The sequence below is a fragment of the Phalacrocorax aristotelis genome, chromosome 8 (assembly GCF_949628215.1).
Source record: "Phalacrocorax aristotelis chromosome 8, bGulAri2.1, whole genome shotgun sequence".
Lineage (NCBI taxonomy): Eukaryota > Metazoa > Chordata > Aves > Suliformes > Phalacrocoracidae > Phalacrocorax > Phalacrocorax aristotelis.
In genome coordinates this window covers 4,134,843-4,152,387 of record NC_134283.1, presented here as the reverse complement: position 1 = coordinate 4,152,387, position 17,545 = coordinate 4,134,843, and the positions used below count along the sequence as shown (strand labels likewise).

The 17,545-nt window shown below is 46.4% G+C and overlaps 1 protein-coding gene across 2 annotated transcripts in view; it reads right to left on the bottom strand.

Moving 5' to 3' along the window:
* Positions 1-1,652: 1,652 nt before the first annotated feature.
* The window catches only part of COTL1 (coactosin like F-actin binding protein 1), a 21,906-nt gene continuing 6,013 nt past the window's right edge, over positions 1,653-17,545 (bottom strand). For both annotated transcript variants that reach the window (XM_075101253.1, XM_075101254.1), the window contains exons 3-4: positions 12,696-12,853; positions 1,653-3,030 (exon numbers count right to left, since the gene is read on the bottom strand). In XM_075101253.1, coding sequence (XP_074957354.1) covers positions 2,920-3,030; positions 12,696-12,853 — 269 coding nt within the window. In that variant the 3' untranslated portion in view covers positions 1,653-2,919. The remainder of the gene's footprint in view (positions 3,031-12,695; positions 12,854-17,545) is intronic.

Here is a 17,545-nt window from a genome sequence, read left to right as displayed (position 1 = left end):
GGAAAAAGACTGTACAAACAAGAACTCCCCAGTGGGTTTTTCAGAACCGACCTGGTTGTGCTCCAGTGAGGCCAGCGGCAGACCAGCAGCAATGCTTTTGCACATCTCATCCTGGTTTTTTCCCCACCCAGTTCTTCAGAGCATTAGCAAGATGGTGTAGCCAGGTAGCCTGCCCGAGAAGATGAAATTGAGGCTGGAAACAAAACCAAACCCCACTAATTCTCTGTTATTAGTGTCATTCATTAGGCTAGTTTTTTCCATCAGGATTTGTCCTGATGTCTTATCACAAACTAGCAATTCCTTCTCTTCCTCATTTTTCTCACGTGTATCTAATGTTGCTCATGCAGTTGCTGTACTATTGACTGCAAGCTTGAAATTCCTGTGGTCAAAATGGGACCACGCGTGCCAGTACACCACAGAGGCCATTCGAAGAGGGAATGAAGGATCTTACATGTTCTGCAAACTGGACTAAGGGCAAATGGGATGGTTATCTTGTACGAGTACTTTGGAGTCTCGCTCCAAACCACTGCAGAAGTCAGGAGAAGATCCAAGGGAGGGGCAAGCCCTGTGTCTCCCCTCCCAGCTGGTCCAGCTGCCACTGGTGAGTCAGCCCCAGATTGTACAATCATGGAATCATTAAGGTTGGAAAAGGCCTCTAGGATCATCAGGTCCAACCATCAACCCAACGCTACCGTGCAGGGCACTGGGCGCCAACAGCGGCTCTCACGGAGGGCGCGGAATGGGCACGCCTGGAGAAGTTACCCAGAGGAGACGCATATTTAGAAAAGATTTAGAAAGCCTTTACTAAAAAACTCTATGGGAGGCATATGCTGACTGAGGATAGCAAAGCAACCAAAGAGGCCATCCCTGGAGCCAGCTCACCAAAGGCAGCACAACTGCTCCGCTTTGCCTTGCTGAGATGCCTTCAAGCAGCCGAGAAAGCTGTTTTCCCTCTGTGCTGAGCTCTTTCTTGCATCAAACCCCACAACACAGCTGATGAATTTCTTGAGATACTGATGCCAGGCTTCAAGACCAGACTGAGATTGTTGTCTCAGTACCCCACAAGGTGTCAAATAGAAGTTTATCGTGGTCACTGAACCGGGAAGGCAAAGCCTCAGAGCATCGCAAGCTCTCTGCAAAGCTTCTTCCCATTAGTTATGTCTGCTCCTACTGTCAGTCCTGCAAAAAAAATAACCATTTCGCTTCTTTCAGGGCAAGTGTTAATAAGTTGAGTCCAGAATTGTAACGCCCCATGTAACCCTGTGCAGGAAGCTGAAAAAGTTCACTCTGGAAGTGTCGTTCTCACTCCCAAATCTGTTCCTGACCTCTCTGCATTTATTTTATGTGGGTGTGAAATTCTTTTTGACCTAATTACAATTCCCACTTGACATTTTGGCACTGGAAATTTAGATGTAGAGCTGCTGAACAAAAAATGTGTCAGATGCACTGTGGTCACCTCTGCCTTTCAGAGCAGAGACAAGCAGACAAAAGCTGTGGGCACCCAGATCATTTTACATTTAAGCCAGTGTTTAATTCTCCTAATAGCCCCAAGATTGCAAGAGCTCAAAGACTTACACCCAGGATTAAGAGACCTCCTAAATATAGGCTTCTTGTTGCAGGGAAGGGAAAAGAACAACAGAGTCGGTGAGAACTGTTCTTGAAAAACATTTATTTCTGTAATGGGTTTATAGCGCTGACTCCCAAGCCCCACTACATCACAGTTTCCCCCTACACATAATTCTGGGGACAATTACCTTTGATGGAAAAGAAAAAGAAAGCCATACAAAGAAGCCCCCCAAACAAACAGCTTGGTACCAAACAAACTGTGCCCGGGTTATCTCTGCTGTTGAATGTTTCGTCCCGACTGGGACGGAGCTGCCCTGCTCCATCCCTCGGGCTCTGCTGCAGCGTGGTTCACTGCCCGAAGGCCCCACATAACCAAAGATGTTGTGTTTAACTGCAGAAAACCAGCGGGCGCATGGGCAGAGAAGTCTATTAGGATTCAGCGGCTGCTATTTTTGGAGACATCATTTAAAAAGAAAATCTATGCTTTTCAGTTTCACCTCCTGAGCCCCAGCATTAGGAAAGTCAAATACAAACCCAGAGACCAATGTACACAAAATAGTGAACAAGTGCCCAGCCGTTTCTAAGCCCCTCACTTTACTGTGCCGTGACACGTCCAGAAAACAACAAAACCTCCACATTTGGATCATGTTGGATCTTATTTTTAAGAGGGAGGGGTAGAGATGCAGCACATAGCATAGCAACTGTCAAGCAATGTTTAAGGCAAATTTATTCCCATTTATTAAGAGTTGAAGAATTTTTTTTGTTGGTTCGCTTTGTTTTTTAAGCTGTTAGATAAGACCTCCGCTGGACAATTAAGCTTAGACAATTTATTAAGAGTTTGAGTGAAGTCAACTCAAGTTGATCTGAGCCTAGAACAGCAAAAAACATTATTCCCAAGAATATCAGTGAGAACACATTAAACAAAAAATGAAAATAATCGATGTTCAGAACTCCTCCAAAACTTTCTCCCCTCAGAGACCAGGTTGAGCCCAACTAAAACACACAGACACGCATGCATACGAAGAAGGACACAATGGCAAGCCTCTACGAACACAATGCTGAACGGGACCAAAGCAGAGCCAAACCTAAATTCCGCAGATGAGAGAACATGGACAGAGTTATGAGTAAAAAAAATGGGAAGGGGGGTGTACGGGGGGGACCAGAACCCCAGAGAGGGATGTTTCATGAGATGGAATGGAAAATAAAAGTCCGCTGTACGCAAAGGAAGGGAGTTCTTAGGTGCACACACAGAAAGCTGGGGATTTCAGTTGCCTCATCTCTCAGTTGTGTTAATTTGTTGTGCCTTTCCGCTCCCTTTGAGATCCAAGTGATGGTGCCAGGAGGTTCGTGGGTTTACTCAGTCTGTGCATCATAATTAGCCCCCCCTGCTTTCTTCAGCTCATTCTTGATGTAATCTTCATCCAGCTCTTTGTGGTCACTGATCACAAATTCTTTGGCAAAGTTCTGCAAGAGATAAAGAAAAAGCCTGTTTAAAAAGCGGATACTCGTCCGAGTACCTGAATAAAGAAGCATCATCCAGCTTGCGTGGTTGTATGAGCTCTATACCCTTATCTGCTGTGGTAGGGATGATAAATAGAAAGCTGTGGATGAGACAGAAGACTAGTGATGGCAAAACCCAAGACTTAACCTGGAGAAATGTTATGTTTCTACTTCTACTGTCACTGGCTGCAAGCCCCAATCCTGCCCTATGCAACAACTCTTCCTAGCGATAAATGCACAGGCTAGGCTAGGTCAAGTTTCCTAAGTGGTATGAAAACAAAAAATCTCAGAATTGTTGACCTTCTGACTGCCACGAACCATCAGCATAATCTTCTGCAAGTCACTAATCCCGTCTGTGCCCTCGTCCTTTTTAGGAGCCCTCCTCCCAAAGCAAGAACAGCGCTACACTACAGTACCGTACCTCACCAGCTGACGGGAGGATGCTTCAATTAAAGATTGAGCAACACACAGATGGTGCCAGGACCAAATAAGGCTACTTCAGTAGATTTACTGACTCCTCCTCTCAGCTATCTAACACGCATCATGGCCAAAACAAAGATACTGTGCTAGACAGGCTGCTGGTGGTGTTAATAGGCTCCACTATGCTCTGTGGTCTAACCTCCAAAGTGACCTTTGGGGACGTACTTTATTAATACACTGGTGTACTGCAGGGCAGCTACCTAGCTTCTTGACTGCTCTTTGCAACTTCGGGGAGCTGGGCAAGCCCTAGGCAGCAGGCTGCGACGAGAAGCTGTGAACAGAGAAAACCTTTCTCAGAACAGATCGCTGTGAATGGGATCCCACGGTGCCTTTAGGGCACTTGTCACGGCAGTGTCACTACAGTCAGGGATTTGTTCCGTTGTGGGGGCTGTCCCTCCTGCCTCCTAGCAAGGGTGGCATGCATGTGTGTGCATGTGTATTTCAGCAAACACGCACATTTGCTTCTTGCTTTAGTGTTTTCCTTCCCTTCCTCACCACAACTGAAAACACTGCATGTGTCTTTCCCTTCCCCCCAGCCCACAGAGGTTTTAGACAGCATGAAAAACACAGGCATTCATTGCACTCTGCAGGGCCAGGGACAAACTGACGACAAAAAAAGAAAAAAAAAGAAACAACCCAGAATTAAAATCCCAGCAGCCCTACTGCAATGTCTCGGGGCAGCTGCAATGCCTGGCTCCCTGGGCAGCGAGCTCCCCGAAGGGTGGCAGAGGCTGCCTGGGAGAATGAGGCGATGCTTTGAGCGAGAAGCAGTTGTCTTGTCCGGGTCTCTCCGGCACTGGACCAGCCCCGGCACAACCGCGGAGAGGGGGGTTCTAATTGGTTTCAGACTCTAAGCCATGGGAGAGCTCTTTATTTGGCAGCGTCTCAAAGGTCTCAGTTTGGGATCAGAGTCGAGTAACAGAGGGGGTGGAGAAGGATTCAGCTTGAAAGAGCCTCAGCACCTCTTTCATGCGGTGGAAGGAATGGGAGGCAGAGCAAAACAGCTCCCTCCCCCACGCCAGTCTCCCAGGCTGCGGCTGATCCTGTTTCACACTGTAGGAAATCCTCACTACGGAAGAGTTGCTTGCGGGGGGGGGGGGAAGGCTTCTAGCAGCCATGAGAAGCCTTGTCTGCTCTGCTTTAGTTTGTCAGCAGCTAGACGAAGTCCTACGAAATAACAGCTGCTTCACAGTACCATTTTGCTCCATGCTTCAACGGTCAGCTTCTCTGGTGTGAGGACAGACGGACATTACAGGCACTCATCCATATCTTAGCAGAGTTCAGGGAAAATTGGAAGGAAACTGTTTATTTAGAGAAAAAAAAATCCTTTTTTGAGATGGGAAATGAAGAGGCAAACTGCCCAAGACATCAGACTTGGTCGTGCTCACAAGTGTCCCGCTTCCAGATCTGTGTGAGATCTCTGCAAAGCTCATCTCTTGCTAAGAACAAACAAATGATTTTCAAGATGATGCTCACTGAGGTGTGCTACCTACATGATTTTTGAGCTCAGCCTTTTCAATTTCTTTTCTACGTGCTAACACGTTTAACAAATTTTCCTTAACTCAGGCAGCAGATTATCCAGGACTATCTGACTTCAGTGCTAGCCTTTGCCCTGACTTTAGGGAGAACTGAGACAGGCCCATAAAATCATTTCCGAGAAGGATTCCATGAAAAGTGTGTGTGTTTTATAAATGCAGAGAGGGTTTCCTTCAATGCCCTGCAGAATTCAGCTGATTCTGAAATTAAAACTGCAAGCGCACTCATGCATGAACGGAAGGGAACTGAATTATATGTACGACAAATTATAATTACTCAAATGTCTTCTCAACTAGACAGTTACCCAGATGATTCCTGGGTGATGATCTGTGGGCGCCAGCCACTATTTCATGTCAACGCCACTGAGACACCTTGCTAGGTCTGAACAGTCTCCCCCCAGCAGTGGCCAGATGGGTTATGTTCCCAGCCTCTCTTAAATATCCTCTTAGCTGACTGGGCCACCTCTTGTGCCAGATTTGTACACTCGGAGTGCAATCTGGGTCACTGCTATTAATAACTCTTTGCTTTATTCCTTTCTGCTGGCAGGTGCTGGCAGGGGCTTCTTTGGTTCTTCGCACTGGCTCTTACCACCACAAGGTCTCATCGAGCCTGGCCACAGAGGGAGAAGATGCTGCTGGTGAGTTTGCTGCCTGGAACTCCTGACTTCAGTACCCTGATTGACCCTTCTTCAGCCATAGCCTCCCTCATCACTCCAAATTCACTGTTTGAGCTCTTTGGGGTTCAGCTTTCGTTCAGTGCGCAAATCATAAGGTAGGGGAGGCATATAAGTAGTTTAGAGGCACTTCAAACCGGCCCCTGTATTGTCAGGGCAGGAAGACAGGAGGGACTCCGGCTCTCAGATCAGGAGACTGGGCACCCATGATCACCAGCAGCTCTTCTCAGCCAAGGGCCATCTTATCCAGAGTTCACTTTTTTTCTTGTCCCCACTGAAACTGCCAGAAGGTAAAACTACTCCCAACTGATTTAATTGGGTCTGATGTTAGCTAGACCAGGCAGTGGTCCTTATTTGGCATGACTGTCATCTGCAATTAGAAATAACCGACCGTAGCAAACAGGCTCCTGCAAAGCAGCAGGAAAAGTCCTAGCTTCAAGCAGGTAACGGCAATGCCAACTGGCGCCTGGCTTCAGCCAGATCTCTGCTCTGCCACCTGATTTTCTTTCTGCCCTTAAGAGACTGGGATGGGGAAAGTCCCTGCTTGCTCTTCTCTCACACATACCGATATCTAATGCCTTTCAAGAGAACTGCAGAGGTTATAGCTGCCTAAGGCACAGCGCATAACTCTGATGCTTGGGCCCTCGCTTTGCTGACGTGCATCTTCATTTCACATCCTCCACTTCCTTTTTCTCTTCTCCTCCCCTCATCCCCAAGCTTTTTACAACCGCAGCAAGCCCTGCGAGTGAATTCTAGCCTTTGTATTCACCAGTCACCAGCAGCCTACAGATAACAAAAACAATAATGCCATTTATCTTTATCACTCTCGTGACACAACAGTGACCATAGCCTCTTTGCTTTGCCTCTCAAATCATGGAACATACAATGTTCAAGTAAGGTTTACTCATGGTTTTTCAATACACCTATCTAGCATGTGCCTCACTCTGTGCCTGAGTAGCAGAGGGTCACCATTTTGCAGTCAAGTCCCCTGTGTCAAACCTCATGTGACACTACAGAGAGAAAGGGCTCCCACCATGCAGGTCAGGCTGCAAAAAGTGAGCCTGCATCCCTCCCTGGGAAGCACGAAATCTGTACAGCAAGCTCAGTCCAGCCTTTCTCTTCCAGACAACTTTATGGAGGGAGAAAAAAAAGAGGGTGGAGTAGATTTTCTTCCTATTCCAGGCCTTCAATGTTTAGCATATGAGGCCATAAAATTTCCCTAAGCTGGCCAAGGGAAAAATCTGTCTGGTGCAGATACGGTACCAAAAAAGTCTGCAGAGGCCCTTATAAATCCCAGCACGGGTAGGCCTGGAGCCAGAAGGAAAATCCTTGTATCGTCTACAGGCACTTGGGTTCTTAGTAGCTAGGGACGGTGCCAGGTAGCTGAGCAGCTTCTTGCTGTTTTTGTTTACGTTGGGGTTTGCAGCAGCCTCCACGGATATTCAGAATCCTCAGTTCCACTGTGCTTAACGTCCTCACACCCATCCTCTGCTCATCTTATTTTCAGTGCAGATGCAGTACAGAGGAGATGGCATCTCCCATGTTTCCTTTCCAGCACGGTATGGAGTCCTAGACCTGGGGTCATGGGGAAGAAAGGACATATCCTGTGGCTGCAGCAGAGGTATGTTCTAGCAGGGCTTCTCTTGAGTACAAGGAGAGCTATAAAGTGACAAGCGCCTACAGCAATACAGTACCATTGCCCTCCACTCTACTCTGGCTACACCAAACCCGGTCCTGCAATCAGCTGTCAGAATCCAAGCTATCAGCAAAAACCCTCTTTTCAAATTTACTCCTTGCCAATTTTTACATGGACCAGTTCCAGCCACTGGGAGAAGCCAGCCCAAACCTCTGGCAAACGCATCTCTCGGCAACGGGAGCTACATTTCAGCTGATCTGCAAATTCTTCCTATCTGTGCTGCATCCCACTGGAAAAGTCACAGGGCTGTGTGTCAGATGTGGGGGGATGAAAAGCTGCTTATTCTGGCCTGGAAAAGTTACTTATAAAGTTACCCCCTTCTCTAGGCTTGGACTAGAGGTTCTTGTAAAGCCATACCCATTTGGTATGGTCATTACAGTAAACCAGAACAGGAAAAAACAGTCAAAAAGAACAATTCTGTTCGTCTTCCCAGCAGGATCTTACTCACCCTCCTGAGAAACCCTGTCTCAAAGCCACCATGATATAGCTGTTACCGTATGAGTTTGATTTTCTGACTGCCTCTAACAGTGTTATTAAATCATTTCTGTTTAGCCCAGTGTACTGACGTGAGAAACCTAATGCACATGCATGGAGTTAAATGTGTTGCGTCTGCCCCGAGACCAGGGACAGTAACGCCGTAAGTGAGGGACCAGCACCGTGCAGTGAGGAATCCAGAGGAAAAGACAAAGGTGAACAAAAAAGATCTGGCCATGAGCTCCAAAGCAGGAACTCAATAAACTTGTTGGCATCACTAAAGCCAGGCAAATTCCTCACCAAAGATAATAATGAAGAAAATGCCACAAATATTTGCTTACATAAACAGAGCTCTCTTACTCTGAACATGATTTAGGCAAATAAAAGAGCACATGACTTTGTGGGGGCAGGAGTGCTGAAGAAGGCAGAGAAGAATCAAAATTCATGGAAAATAAGACAAAGTGGCAAAGGTTGGGCAGTCCCTTTGCTGAGACAGCCCTGCAGGGGAATCCAGTCCTGTCAGGAAAAAGACCTCCATGCTGCCTAATGAAGCATTAAAATCTCCTGGTGGGAAATTCAGTCACGAAGGGCCACAAGTTCGCAGAGAGGAAGCAATGCTCAGAGGGAAACCAAGTCCTGTTTTCAGTTCTTCAGCATTTACATCGAAACCAGACCACTTCAGCACGGGTTCCCACTCCCAGCCCCACCGGCTGCTGTGCCTGGCCTTGTCCTTACTAGAAGAAAAGCACCATAACATCATCCCTCTGCCTCTCTCCTCAAAGCGAATGGGGCCGTTCACTGGAAGGCCTGATGCTCCTGTACTTAAAACCCACAGCTGCCAGGTTTCACCTTGCAGGAATTTTTATGGCTGCGCTGAACCTCATACTGGCAGCCGTTCCTAGCCATGACAAGCGGCTTACAATAGCCTTGATTTCTGGGCTTAAGCTGACCGACCTGTTTCTCCTGGGCCTCTGGAATAAAAGAGGTCAAAACAACAGCCTTCAGAGCACAGAGAGTCTCCTGGATGGATTTGTGCTGAGGCCGAATGAGCCTCAGCTTGTGTATATAAAGGAGGTAAAAGGCAAAACCATCCTTACTGCCAGGGACGTAAACCATGGGTTTAAGATCAGCTTTGGATGATCTCCTTTTTAGCCAAGTAGAAAACTTGCCCAAAGCCCTTCCGTTCAGCTGGTACGTGCTGGCAGCTGGGTGCAGCCTTGGCCCGACGGCTAGTGGCGCACAGCGATGCGGCCGTGCAGCGGACACAAACGCGTGGGTCTGCCGCATGCGCGGCTCACCGCAAGCACCCGCCGCTTCACCCACGTGCACGGGGTAAGGCACGCTACTGCCGGCGACAAAATAGATGCAGCCTTGTAGTTTAAGTCATCCTGGCTTACTGTTTCATAAAGCTCCCCAGCTGTTAGGTTTGGATCATTCTAGATCTAGGTTTAGGATGTACCCCTGAGATGAACTCCTGAGCACCTCAAGCAACAGTCTGCAAAGCATGGGAGGTTGTGTGCTACTACCCCCACCCCTAGGTCTGTCCTTGGCCTAGGTGGAGCTCAGAGGAGGAAAGATGGGATACTGCATCACCTTACTCCATGTCTTCATTTACACAGGAAAGTCTCCTCACATTAGCACTTAGCTATACCCTTAAGAGGATAGAGGTAAATACTTGTTCCCCATCCTGGCCTTACTTCTAACCCGCTCTCAGCTGAACTACTCGGACCACCTCACAGGCTTGATCCAAGATTTCCAGTTGAGGTAAAGAGGAAAGCATTGAAAAATAGTGGCTGTGAAAAAAAGCTACAGAGTGATCCTTAAATGCAAAATGCATTTTTCTACAATCCAAAATAAATACAATAAACGCAAAATCCATTTTCCAATAACATTAAAGAGGCAATAAGTCCCAAATAAGAAAGAAGACCTGATTCTCAGCTGGTACAGATCAGGAGAACTATGGCTGTTTGCACCAGACGAGATCCATCCCCGTAATTTTACAGTTATTACAGCTAAAAATCAATTGTCCTTTCTTCCTGAGAGATTTTCTGGCAACCTCCTCCGCTGACTATCAGCACTGCTTCCCAAGCCACCTCCCTAGATTTCACAGCACCTGCTCCCCCTTCCAAGGGAGGAAAACAAAAGCAAGGGCAACCCAGTTCCTCTCCTTGCTTTATAATATTTCAGCCTTTTGTTCACAAACCCATAATCTACTCTTCAACAGTTAATGTCCCTTACGTTTTCGGTACGCAGGTGCTTCTGGGACACCCTTAATAATCACCATGTGTGAACACTCTTTATTCTACCGTCGCAACGTTGTGGGTTTTGCTTGCTATTCAAGCTGACTGTCTTTCACTTTGAGTGTCTCGGCGGAAGCACAATGCTTACTGGCCTTTGCTCAGCTTTGAGCAGAGCTCAACCGTAGCTCATCAACGCATCTACAACGTAGCAGAGAATACAAAGCAGGCCTCCCCTCACACTGGAGCTTTGGTCTTAAATAAAGAGCCACAGTTAGCTTTTGCAAATATTACAAGATAGTGAGAGCCCTTCAAGTTTTACTGAGGGCTTCTCAGACTGAAGAGCTGTTGTTCTGGAATCCCAACCAATCACTTCTACAGATCACAAAATCAAAGCTGCTACCTGCTGTACGGAAACCCTCCTTGTGCCACCCTCCCTCGGAAGGAGGGCCACGTCGCACACGCCGGGTGCACCTTCGGGCCGTGCACGTGACTGACGCTGCCGAGCCAAACTGCATCGACAGCCTGGATTCTCTTCAGGGTTTGCAAAGAAAAAAAGTTCCCGCTTTAGGGCACTACTTATTCCAAATGATGAACCAACACTGAGTCAGATGTGTAGTTTACCATTACAGCAAACAACCAACTGTATTTTTCTATGTATAGCTCATATCTCAGTCTCTGTAAAAATCAGAAGCAGTGGGGTGACAGGGAATGCACTTGAAGGTCAAGGGAACTAGTAGGAGTGAAATAGCTCTGGGATAAATTCCCTCCACTAAATTTCAGTTGGACTGTCTTGTCCTTTTTTGTTCCGACAGATTATCTGCAAGGTTACATGCATAAAAAGAAAATAATTCTCACTCCACTCAGAGGGATTCAGCTGCACACGTAGAACTATTCAAAACAGTTGTCAAGGTAATTTCTTATGGAAAGGAGATCACCGGCGACATTACATTCAGAAATGCTTTGGAGTGGGTTATAGACGTGGCTGCTCAATACAAGTGTATTAAGCGCAAGTATTGCTTTCATATTTTAGTACAGATTAATTGGAATATGAAAGCTTTTAAGCAACATCCAAGAATGGTTAATGTTCCACCAGATTATTAACTCATATAGACTACTAATCAAAGATGAAACAAGTGAAATTGTAAATTATATGTAACAGACCTGAGGGACAGATCTTGGAACAGCATTCAGGAGCGCTATTCAACTCAACAGGAATCAACTGTCTAAACATATTTTTAAAAAAAATCTTGGGCTTAGTGACTCCTCTATGAATCATTCATTAGTACTCTATAATTTCATCCTCAGCTACAATTACGCAGTTTCAGCTGCTTCACACGCACAGAGGTTTGCTTTCCTGTCTCTCAGGTGTCGTTACAGAAGTTTCTATTCAGAATGGACCCCTCTGCGTAGTTGTCATTTTGAAGGATTTAGCACCGGTGCTTATCTTCTGGAAGGGTAGCAATTTGTTATATCCTTCATGCTTCTTACTGAAATATAATCTTCTGTATCACACAAACTACCAATGAACTGAGGAGGACTTCATTCTCATCCTTCATATTGTCCTACTGGGAGATTTTCCTTACATAAGCAAGAACACAGTTACTGAGGGAGATTATTTCAATGCTCAGCCTGTTCTCCAAGCACATAAGAAAGACCACTACTCAGGCACTGGAGAGCTGGCCCTAGATTTAGTTGAAGGAGCTAATCTTGCTTTAAATAATTCTTCAGAGGAAACATGCTAGACATTAGCATCTTCTCCACTGAAGCCATCCTTTTGGCAGCAGTTCTTTGCAGCCTTCCACAATTCACTTCTCTCGTGGCTGTGGCTTGCTTTCATTCGCTTGGACTGAGCTTGGAGCCCAGCAGAGCGAGCCCGGCTCAGGGTACCCTGGGAGGCCTCAACAGAGTTAAATGATGAGCTCAGCTGGGGCAGGCAAATCCAAGTGAAGCCTTTCCAAGGTGTGTACTAAGCCCGTTTCTCTTTTTCCCCGATACGCCCAAAGCCAAACAGAAGACTATTCAAATCTAGTTAGCTATTAAGAGCTGTTAGTTAATTGGTACTGATAGGGACTTCAGACTTTAGTTGATTAGGTCCATGAATTCATTGTGTTGCGATAAAAGACCTCAAGAGAAAAGTTTAAACAAGGGCGTGGGTTTTTCTGTTTAATTTTACCTGCTTAACTTAATACTGCCTTGTTCTCTACCATTCAATATTATGTTATTTCCACATTGAGGAAGGAGATGGCAAACATCTTAATGGGGACAAGGAGGAGAGTGCATATATTCCCTCTTCATGAAATAGTTTAGACAGCTTTAAGCTCAAAGGTGCTTCTTTATGCCTGAGTGCTCAAAGGGCAGATGTTAAGTCTTTCTAATAGGAAGACGGGCAATAGGAAACCCTCTTATTTTTAAAGGATTAACTACTAAGTTGAAGGATGATCCAATCCTTCCCCCTCTCTTACCCTCTGCTGGTGTTTGTAGAGCTAAAAGCAATGAGAACTGGTGGTTAGAAGCAGAAGGAAGAGGTTACCTGTACTACTTCTTTGACCAGAGTCTTGTCGGTCCCAGTTTTGGCTCTCTGCAGGCCACTGACATCCTCTCCAATCCAAGTGATGAGGGCAAACTTGACTCGCTTGCTCATGGCATCGCCGGTCGTGAATCGGACAAAGCCAAACAATCGAACATCATCTGGAGAGACAAAGCAACACGGGTAAAGTGACTGGAAACAGAAACACCCGTCTTGCCATTTGCCGCGGTGAGACTATTGCTCTCAACTTAGAAGACCACGTCAAGGCACTGATCCTCTGTTACAATAGCATCGTTCTGGATTAACAGGGTCTCTTATCACACGCCCTTCACTTGCAAGGTTCACTTTGCCAGTGTTAGGCCTGCCTCTTCCAGGGGTGCTCCGAGTTATTGGGAGGAATCTGGCTGTGCCGGCCACCCCGCGCCACATTAGCGTGCAGCTAGTGAGTCTGGAAATGGCTAAATACAGTCAACAGGCAGCTCAAGAGCACAGAGCTACCCGCCCCGGCATTCAGCCAGATCATTCATCTGCAGGTCGCTGGTCAAGAAGGGAAGAAAGTGACTTCCCAGCATCCCTTTCTTACAGGATAGCAGGATTAGGGTAACATTTTATAACCTATACCCAGGAACTGGCCATTGTGCAAATCTGATCCTTTCCTCTCGTTCCCTTCAGCAACTTTTCTGGCTCACTTGTGATATGAGTTTACAAGGAGGGGTGGGGGGACAAGGAGCAAAAGAAAAACCTACAATGACTTCCCCAGATGTGCTTTTCTACTCATTCCAAACGCCTTGGATTTTAAGACTGTTCTGATTTTTGTTTCACAGCTGGTTTCTGCTATGTCACACCATGCTAGAGTTATTTAGTCTGGCCATATGTGTAAAAACCCTTGTAAACTCCTTGTCTCAAAGAGTTCGTTCCTTCATTGCAGGGTGACTCATCAAGCGAGGCAGTTGGACGCCTTCACAATCACAGGCGCTTAGAAAGCGTGTGATACCATCCACTCATATCCCCAGCCTCGGTGGCACGCACGATACTGGAGCCTTCAACCAGGATTGTGCAGAAAAGCAGAGCAGATGGACAGTTGTGCAATCGTGGAATACACCTAATCATAGCTACTTCATCTGTTGCAAGTCACTCAAGACCTTGTAAATGAAATGAGATGACTCAAAACAGGAGAACAAACTTGCTGTTTGAAAAGAATCATGTTAATCCTGGTTACACTTGTTGCGACCAAGTTCAACATGTTTTATAGTTATTTGCTGTCTCAGCTCCTGCAGGCTCCAGGTGTAGCAACGTCTGCCCACGTCCCCATCCCTGGATCCGTTACAGCACGCTCCGCGAACGGTCAGGACAGCCCCGGGAGCGCCGGGTACAGGGGCGAAGCAGCCCTAAATTGCTCATCCTCAGAAAATAAGCTGCTAGAAATCAATGCAAAAAAAAGGGGGATTTTCTCTGAAAGCTGACAGATCTCAGAGCTTCTGTTAACACTTTGTTTTGCCAAAGTGCGAGTAAAGACAACTTCCCCTTGGTAAAAGGTTAGAAGTTTTTATGTCTGAAAACCCCCCACCTATGCTCCCCCTCTTTTGTTCTCTATGTACTTTTTGCCACTGACTGGAGACTACTAGGGAAAACGGAAAATGTATGTAGGGGGGTATGTGACCCAGTGCAGTGTTTAAAACAAACTCCTCTAAAGATTTCAAATTTGAAACAAAGAGGAAGAGATCTTACTCAAAAAAAATATCCAGATGGATCTTTGGAAGGAGAATGAGAGTCATATATCAGCAGTGCAGGCAAACAAAACTTCTCTCTCAGATACCCTATTACTTTTAAGTACAAGAAACACACTGAGAGACTCCTGTTTCTACCAGTAAATCCTCTTCCCAAGATTGATTAGAACCATAAATGAACCGACAACCAGGAAATACCCAAGGTGAAGAGAGACAGTAAATCCCCTAACGTTACTATTAACGGTTCTATGAAAAAACCTTGCTTTCCCAGATCTGACAGTAAAGGAGGCCACGCTCTGCTAAGAATTATGCTGTGGTTCCTATGGGAACACAGCGCTGAAGGCACTTTAATGTCATCAAGTCCTGGCCCCTACAATACTGTAACCGTGTCACAGCCCTTCCCAGGGACCCATCACTTTCCACCTTGAGTGTGTAGGCTTTTCATCCCTGCCCCTTCTACCAAAGGCTGTTACAGATCCTGAAGACTGCTTTGGAATATTCCCCTTTCTTATAAAGATAATGCAAAACCATAATGAATGTGAAGAATTCCAAGTTTTTCTGCAGTGCTTTTTCATAGCGACATAGAAAGGAGGTTGAAGGAATTTATCTGTCAGCATGAACTTTAATTTGACCTGAACCCACAGATCATGGGCAGCAGCAGGATTTGCTTCTCAGCAGAAGAGTTTGAGTGCTTTCCTGTCCCGTCTGAAAGCCGTGGCACCACAGAGAGCCAACGCCAGCAAATTCCACACGGGCTTTTATCTATTAGATCACCTGCTACTCAGTGATTATGAGCAACTCTTACTTCATCGTACTAAATCCCAGTAAGTGTAATGAGCAATTGAGGTTGGATGTGGGGCTCTGAGTCACTTTCTTGGGCAGAAGTTACCTGGGGCAGGTTTACCTGTGGGGGCTTGAAAGGTTACGCCCGAGCTGCCGCCTTCTCCTGCCTCCCCATGGAGGTCGTATCCCCACGGTAGGCAGAACAGGCTCTTCAGCTGCCAGTTTTCAGCCCAGTGTATTTAATATAAACTACCAATACGTGATGCTTTAACTTCACGTGCCAGTCTGTGACCTGCAGTAGCTGAGGAGCATTTCAGCAGCTGCAGATACAGCCCAGAGGGAACGTGAATTGCAGCCCTTAGCAATTAACACGGCTCTGGTCCTAAAAGGGCAACAGGGACAGACATAGAGAGTTTTAGCACTAGTTCAGCCTGGGTATGTGCCTCTCCAACTACTGCAGGTCAAAATCCCTGAGCAGGAGCGATGGACAATTCCACAATTATTCTGAAGCACCTTCAGAGCAATAACGGGATCGAAACACAAGTTCTTTTATACTCCCAGATTTGCTCTTTCACAGTAAATCGGTTCTACCCTACCAGAGGATCTCGCTGCGCTGGAAGCCATCAATGCCCTCAGTGCCAACTCCCCTAGAAATCTCAAGGCATTAATATCCACCAACCCTCACCCCCAGCCCTTTTCACACAAAACCACTTATAGTGGTTTCAGGAATTGCTGGGTGTGTGTGTGGGGTCCAACAAATCATAGAGAGACAGTAGATTTCCTCTGAAAGAGGAAATCCTGCCTAGCTCTATGCAACCACCTTCCTCGTCGCTAAGCCTGGAATTTCAGGGCAGAGAGAAGCAAATAATAGATCTGGATAGAACGGAAATAGCGGCTTTGCTTGAGAAGATCTCACAAGTTACAAACAGCAGAAATTAACGTTAATTCCTACTAATATCACTACTCCTTTAACTACGGTTGTGCAGCAAGACAATAGGGCTACACAAACAATGAAAAGTACAATTAATGCCTTAATGAGCATCATTTAGTGTTTTCCTCCAAACCCCTTACTTAGCAGTAGGCAGGATTTTCCAAATACACTGATTAAGCTGCCCCTGGCTGTCAGCAAAGCTCGACGCCAAGCTGCAGAGATTTCCTTGACGGTATTCTCTTTTTCATCCCCTCAAACCCTCTGGTTTAGCTGTACTACAAAAATTCCCCATTAGATTAAAATGCACTGACTCATCAGTAAAAGATAATAGCTGCAGGGAAGAAATACGCTGTCAAGAGCTTCACGGTTCTTAGTCTTACGGCTCTGAATGGCCAAGCCAGAGACATGCCAAGATAAGGCCGCCGCTCCCGGCTTCACCTGCCTGCTAAATCAAGGTCACATACAGCAAGGCAGCTGACGGAATGATCTGCTTTTGCGTTCTGTCCAACCATGAATTACTGACAGCGTGCGACGGATTTCATTGAAGATTTGTTTGTTTCAATCAGATTCATTTTAGATTAATTTGTCAATTTTCCATCTCTTCAGTCACCCCTGGCTGGAAGTGTGGACAGAAAACCTTCCCTACCTCTTACTACAGTGTTTTTTCCCTCTCTAACCCCGTACTGGTGTCCATATCTCTCTGACGCAACGCTGCCTTGCACCATGCGGACATGTTCATAAAGTCATCTAAGATAAACACAAAATGTTTGACCTCAGGACCATAATAACCACAGGGTGTCCTGCATCTGGGGCACCAAACCTTTCCCGTGCAACCCGGGGGGGCTGACATGAGTACAGGCTGCTCGGGACACAAGTGCGTGGGGAGGATGAGCTCCCCCTGACTTGTCTGGTGTTCTCTGGTCCCATGAAGGCCCCAAAACAAAGGGCATGCAAAAGATGCAACGCTCCTCTTTACCTGCTCTTACGCCTAGCACAGGATGGTAAAACGCAGACCCACAGCCATGCCATTTTAATTAAGCATCACAAAACTAAACTGAACGCGAAGAGTTACTATTTCAGTGCAGAACTCGACCTGATATGTTACTCCCACAAAAATGAATGAGAGTATTCCCTAAACTGGCCTCTGGTGCAAGGGACGGTCTAAGCCACAGCTCCAGCTAGCAGCCAGGAGATCGCTGTCAAACACATGCCTTCTCAGCTGACCCTCCCAAGAGCGAGCAGGGAGGGCACGGGGGCAGGGGAACGCTGCAAAGACAGAGCAAAGAAATTCCCGTAAGCCACCCATGGCCCCAGGTCTTCCTTTAAATAGATGTTAAGAGAAAGCAGACAAGACAAACGTTAAAGAGGGAAAAAAAAAAAGCAGTCGGAGGCTGATTTACAAAGCCCATTTT